At 34.7% G+C, this 6,198-nt stretch overlaps 2 protein-coding genes across 2 annotated transcripts; both read left to right on the top strand.

Moving 5' to 3' along the window:
- Nucleotides 1-1,264: 1,264 nt before the first annotated feature.
- On the top strand, nt 1,265-2,536 carry LOC112091270 (pentatricopeptide repeat-containing protein At2g13600-like). The gene has a single exon (XM_024164448.1). The coding sequence runs from the start codon at nt 1,265-1,267 to the stop codon at nt 2,534-2,536; it is 1,272 nt and encodes a 423-aa protein (XP_024020216.1).
- Nucleotides 2,537-2,905: 369 nt separating this feature from the next.
- LOC21386850 (protein LURP-one-related 7) lies at nt 2,906-5,072 on the top strand. The gene is made up of 3 exons (XM_024164453.1): nt 2,906-3,481; nt 3,727-3,936; nt 4,858-5,072. Exons 1-3 carry the CDS (start codon nt 3,254-3,256, stop codon nt 4,981-4,983), a joined length of 564 nt encoding a protein of 187 aa, XP_024020221.1. The 5' UTR covers nt 2,906-3,253; the 3' UTR covers nt 4,984-5,072.
- Nucleotides 5,073-6,198: the final 1,126 nt, after the last annotated feature.

Raw genomic sequence — 6,198 nt, 5'->3', positions numbered from 1 at the left:
GGGAAACACTTATTAAAGTGCCAATTTAACGTGATATTATTGGGAGGAAAAAAAAAAAAGGAACAAACATAAGAGAATATATGAGGTGAATCTCATTTTGCTCCTCAATCATATTTAGAAGAAAACCTAGGGGGTTTGTCAATAAAACATAAAGGACATGATTGAATTATATTGGAAAGATGAGCTCAGTTTACTCACACCACCATGGATTCAACTTCTACCTGCGCAGATGCTCTTATTGGAGCTACCGAATTTTAAAATGAGCGCATTCTTAGAGGGAAAAAAGAATAATCTTTTCCCATTTGTTGGTATATTTAGGCTTAATCAATCATATAAGTTCTGTGCAACATTTTTATTTTTGTTACTAGGATGACATTGACACGCACTTTATCTTTCGTTTAAAAAAAAGAAAAAAGAAAAAATAAAAAGGAAAATTTTCATTTTGATATTTTGTATTATATTAAAGTACGAGTTTGATATCTTTCGTTTTAAATAATTTCATGCCGATACCTCAACATTTTAAAAAATTTCTTTTGGTACCTCTGGGTAGTTTTTTGGGACAAGAAAAGAAAAAATTACCATTTTTATTAAATATTTAAAAAAACTTTTTAAAAAATCTTAAACCTGCAATCAAGAATTTTACTTTATGTTTGGGCAGAATGAAGTTTAGGGCCTCGTTCGTTTTGCTGATTCGAGTTTAGAATTTAAGTTGAGATGTGATTTTATGTGCACATAAAATCACATCTCAACTTGAATTCTAAACTCGAATCAGCGAAACGAACGAAGCCTAGGTGTTTAGTTGCAGATTTGAAACTTTTTAAAGAGTTTTTTTTATATTTAATAATAAGGATAATTTTATCTTTTCGTGTCACAAAAAACTGTCATAAAGTATCAAAAGAAGATTTTTTAAAAAATTGAGGTACCGGCATAAAATTATTAAAAATAAAAGATACTAAACTCATATTTTAATATAACACGTGATATTAAAATGAAAATTTTTTTTTATTTTTAAAAAAGGTAATTGTATTACCACTCATACGAACTGCAATGACACACCACTGATGATATAATGATAGTGCCTAACGCCAACACTCGCATAAGTTGGTCAACTGTTATTCCTCTCAACTTGGTTAAATTTCGTTACAAAAGTGCTTATCATCACTTGAACTCAAAGGAAGGTTCAAGTGTAATTATATTCGTTATGTATAGTTAAAACTCTAATCCCCTACTAATTACATTCCTCAAAATACCCTGGCATGTTAAAATGCTCTTTAAAAGTTTATCATATGCTAAAAGGATTGCTTCTCTTGTAGACCTAGGGAAAAGTCGTGAAGCCATAACTTTGTTTTGTCAACTCCAAAAGACTGATAAGATCACAGAGTTTCTCCTCTCAGCAACTCTAACAGCCTGTGGAAGAGTTTCTGCAATTAAGGAAGGCAAACAGTTTCATTGCATAGTTGTTAAGAATGGGTACAAAGGAGATGTGGTTTTAATGACGTCTCTTCTTGATTTTTACGTCCAATGTAGTTATATACGGGAAGCCCGCAATGTGTTTGATGAAATTCCTGTGAGAGACGTGGTTGCCCAGAACAGCATGATTTCAGGGCTGTGCTGGTCTCGCTTGACGTCGGAGGCAATCCAACTGTTTGAAAGAATGCTGGAGAGAGATGCGGGCACTTGGAATTCGTTGATTTCGGGTCTCGGGTGTAACAATGAAGGAAGGAGTGGATTGTTTTACTTTGAGAGAATGGTGTCCGAGGGAGCTGAAGTTGATGCTTTGACTATAGTGAGTGTTCTTTCAATATGTGCCAATCTTGCAGCGTTGCGTGTCGGTAAGCAAGTTCACGGTTTGGTTATTAGACAGGGGCACGAGCTGTATCTGCCTATTGGAAGTGCTACTGTTGACATGTATGCTAAATGTGGGGACATGGAGGACGCTTCCTTGTGTTTCAACAAAATGCGAATTAAGAATGTAGTTTCGTGGACTGCTTTAATCGAGGGCTATGGGAAACAAGGCATGGGAATGGAAGCTATTCGGGCATTTGAGGCCATGGAGATGGAAGGTGTTGTGCCGAACGAAGTCACTTTCTTGGGTGCCTTGTATGCGTGTAGCCACTCGGGGCTAGTACCAGAAGGATGGAGGGTTTTCAACACAATGATGCACAAGTATTTCATCACACCAAAGATAGAGCATTACACGTGCATGGTGGATCTCTTAGCGCGATCTGGGCGTCTAGAGGAGGCCTGTAGTTTTATAGAGCAGATGCCTATAAAACCAGACGCTGAGCTTTTCAAGGCTTTCATAAGCTCGTGTCGCTTGCATGGAAACCTAGAGCTAGCGAGGAGTGTTGGAGAGACACTAATGGAATTGGAGCCTCAAGATTCGGGTGCCTATATGTTGCTATCAAACTTGTATGGACTTGTTGGGGACTTGGAAGGTGTTGCAAAAGTGAAAAGGTTGATGTCAAATAGAGGTGTAAGGAAAGAGACAGGATGTACATGGATTGAGATTAAACAAAGCAGTTCACATAGTTGATTCAAGAACACAGATCTCAACCTCTCGGCAAAAGAAAAAGTAATTCAACTATAGCAGTCGGTACGTGTAAAAAACGAAGAAAAATAATTAATTTCAATTACGCAAGCTTTTTATGCTATAAATCCATATTATTTTCTACGGCATAATTTAATTGAATTGGTAAGCATGAAAAAGAGATGCTTTAAAACCAACAATGTTGATCTCATTGCTGACTAATATTTGTTTCCTATCAGAACCAAATGCCAAAATATTAGGTTGGGCATAACATGTTGGACTTGGAACATGAAACCCAAAAGTTTTGATTGGGTCTCTATAACATGGCCCAAATTTCATACGCGTGGTATTGTCAATTGTGGTCATCTCATTTCCTTCAATTTGCCGTTTCCCCATTTCTCACCTGCTCTGCTTTTCTCTTCTTTTCAGAGAGAAAGGGCAAAAAAAAAAAAAAAAAAAAAGTCGAAACAAAGCCGGCACAGGACAGGAGTAAAGGAGCTGTTTTTATCCATTCTGTCATACACAAAAAGCTAATTAATTAACGATTTCTATTTTCTATTTATTTTTAATAAAGTCCTTAAATTCTCCAACGTTCCAACTCAAAATTCTTCTATTTTTTCCGTGGCTTTAAGATAAATTGTTCCAAGTTTCGATTCGATTCCATTTCCATCATCATCCTTTCCTCTCCGGTGAAACAACTGAGTTTTTTCTTCTTTGGTTTTTATGGCAGTTTCAGAATCAGATCCCATACCCATACCAATCCCCGTTGATCTGTTTGTGTCAAAGAAACATCCTGCGTACAAACACGGCGTCTTGTGCTTCGTGGATTCCTTTAATAACATCATTTACAAGATCAACCGTCGTTCCTCTCTTCAATCATCATCATCATCCAACAAGCGAGTTTTGTTTGACGCAGCTGGGAATCCTCTCCTTTCTATACACCATAACCATGTTAGTCTCTAATTTCTACTTTCTTTTAATGGTTCGAAAACCTGTTAGTTAATTCAGTTATTACCATAATTCTTCCTTTAATTTGTCTGGAACTAGGAATTTATTAACTTATTCATATAACTTCTTAGCCAAATCATCTCCTGTATTATGTAATTAAAAAAAGAAATACAAGAAATTCATCATAAGCGAAATTAATTAGCTCTGAGAATGTAATCTGAGAAGGATTGAATTAATTGTGATTGTAGAAGGGATCTTGGAGCTGCTTTAAGGGGAATGGTGAGAATGAGGAGTTGATATTCAGAGTGCGGAGAGCGAAGAATACACTCACTAGAATGGAGTTAGAGGTGTTTTTCGTTGCTGAAAATTTGGAAGAGTCAGCTCCTAATCTCCAGGTGAAAGGTTCTCCTTGTCAGAGAAACTGCACCGTCTATAGAGGCAATGACATTGTGGCCCAGGTATGCTTCAGCCTCAAGAAAATGCAACGGTAACCTTAATGATTGATCCTCTATGATCTAGATTACGTAGAATTCGATTGGAGGATATAAAAAAATAAGGGGTTAATCTTTTGTTTTTTTGTTTTTGTTTTTAATCTCGAATTGTAGATCAAATTCCATTTTGGTTAGTGATTTTAAAACGATTTAGAACAAGTTCATAATCTACCAAATTGTCCTGAAGTGGTCTCTTTTGTCCATCTGATTTTTAAATCTTTTTATAAAAGGCATGTGAGTACCATGGGTAGTTTAGTGGGAGTGAATTATGTAATTTACATGTTAAGGTACAATTATTAAGAAGAAAACCGTGTCTTCTTTGTTGAGATTTTAACATTCAGATTAATGGAAGGTTTAGATTAGGACAATTTTGGCAGATTCGTCACTGGACGTGTTAAAAGTCATGGAACAAAATATGGATTTGGCTTATAATAAAACACATGCTAGCAGTATGATATTGTTTGAACCGTAAGAGCTCGTCAGAATCATCAAATATATGTAAAAGACATGGTAATCTATTGGAACTTGATGAAAATATAAGACAACGGTTCAAAACTGTGGGAACTTGTACGGTTTTTCCCTTTTTTTTTTTAACCGCTCGTGTTTGTGAGCTGAAGATGCTTCTGTACTCTTAATTTTTGCTTTCTTCTGCTTTAGCCTTCTTTTTCCTTGTTTATTCAACTTCATGCACAAAAATATGTTTAATCTATGTGTTCGTTAGTGATGCAAATAGTATACCTGAATAACCATCCTTGTCATTTCCAAAAGCACTTGTTCCTCATTAATCGATCAATGCTTTCTTCAACTATCTAACTTTTGCTTTTAAAATTCATGTGGTGCACATTTTTTCCTGACACGTTCTTACTTCTCTGTGTCCTGTTGATGCAGACTAGCCTCATGTACAAACTGAACCAGATTTTTGTTAAGAGGGGTAAATTCCGATTGACTGTATTTCCTGGATCTACTGATCATGCATTGATTGTGGCTTTGATTGTAATATTCTTTCATGGATGAAGATTATAGAAGATTTGTACAATTACAAATTCTTTAAAAAAGAAAGAGCAAACCTTTCAAAAATATAAAAAATATAAAAAATTAAAAAGAAAGAGCATAACGTGCGTCTATTATATTTTCTTATCTCCAACTCGCCAACTGCACATTCCTAAAGGGGAAGAGAGAAGAAAAATCATGTCATTGTACATTTTTTTTTAAATTTTTTATTATGGTTTAAACTATCTTCTACGCTTCACTTTAACATAAGTTTGAAAAAGAAAAAAAATGGATTTTGCAAAATAATTGAGGTATTTGCAATGTAACGTCTAAAAATTGCACATATTGTGAAATGATGAAAGCCAGCGAGCGTTTTCCTCACTCGTTTAAACAAGCAAATTGATGGCCGCATGAAAATATGGCAAACTTTGCTTTACTACGGGTAAAAGACACGTCGAGTTTAGAAAAGCATCACCTTTGCCCACATAATAAAATGAAGAGAAATTAAAGATTGACCTAAATATTAAATCAAACGTTAGATCCATACTTACTACATTATAATTTTTTTTATTTTTTATTTTTAGTAGCATTGGGATATCTTTTTTTTTTTTTTATTTTAAAGAATAACTTGAGTATCACTTTCAAGTTTGGACTAATCAAGTTATGCCACAGCAGGTCTCAACTATTTGGTTAGGTTTACAAGTATATTTTACCTTATCTTATACCATTATTCATTTATTATTTTTGGGATAAAACTTTTCAATAAAGACTTCTCCAAATGATTAACGTTAAGGAAGATTGTTATTTTGCGGATAATCAGTAAAACACATTTTTGAAGTGTCAAGATTATATTAAATTATAGCAATTAAAACGAATATAACAAATTAATAAAATTTGACATGAAATTCTGATAGGACGTTTGGTTCATGGATTCAGAACCATGATTTAGAACAATTTTCATTTTACGTGTATTTTTTATGAGAAAAAATAATATAGTGAGTCATAAACTATGATTCAAATCATGACACGAATTCCCCTTCCAAACGTGAATTTACTTTTCTTGACCTACCAGAAAAATCTAAAAAAAAAAGGTTCAGTGAACTGATCAAACGACATGTCGTAGTCAAAAATTCAAACGGCATCGTTTTTGGTTTCACCGACCCCACGTAGAGCCACGCCATGTCAGACGTATCGAAAGGCTCGAAGGCGGTTAAACCGCTAACAAAGCTACACACTTCC

This window comes from Morus notabilis, unplaced genomic scaffold (assembly GCF_000414095.1).
Source record: "Morus notabilis unplaced genomic scaffold, ASM41409v2 Scaffold859, whole genome shotgun sequence".
NCBI lineage: Eukaryota > Viridiplantae > Streptophyta > Magnoliopsida > Rosales > Moraceae > Morus > Morus notabilis.
Note: the sequence above shows the minus strand (reverse complement) of the source record. Positions and strands in the feature narration are given on the sequence as shown.

What these genes read in the sequence shown, in the direction of transcription:
- LOC112091270 (XM_024164448.1), top strand. Translation starts at nt 1,265, where the DNA reads ATGCTCTTTAAAAGTTTATCATATGCTAAAAGGATTGCTTCTCTTGTA.
- LOC21386850 (XM_024164453.1), top strand. Translation starts at nt 3,254, where the DNA reads ATGGCAGTTTCAGAATCAGATCCCATACCCATACCAATCCCCGTTGAT. An exon ending in TTTCTATACACCATAACCAT is followed by an intron (nt 3,482 to 3,726) that starts GTTAGTCTCTAA and finishes TTGTGATTGTAG; the next exon opens with AAGGGATCTTGGAGCTGCTT. An exon ending in GCAATGACATTGTGGCCCAG is followed by an intron (nt 3,937 to 4,857) that starts GTATGCTTCAGC and finishes CTGTTGATGCAG; the next exon opens with ACTAGCCTCATGTACAAACT.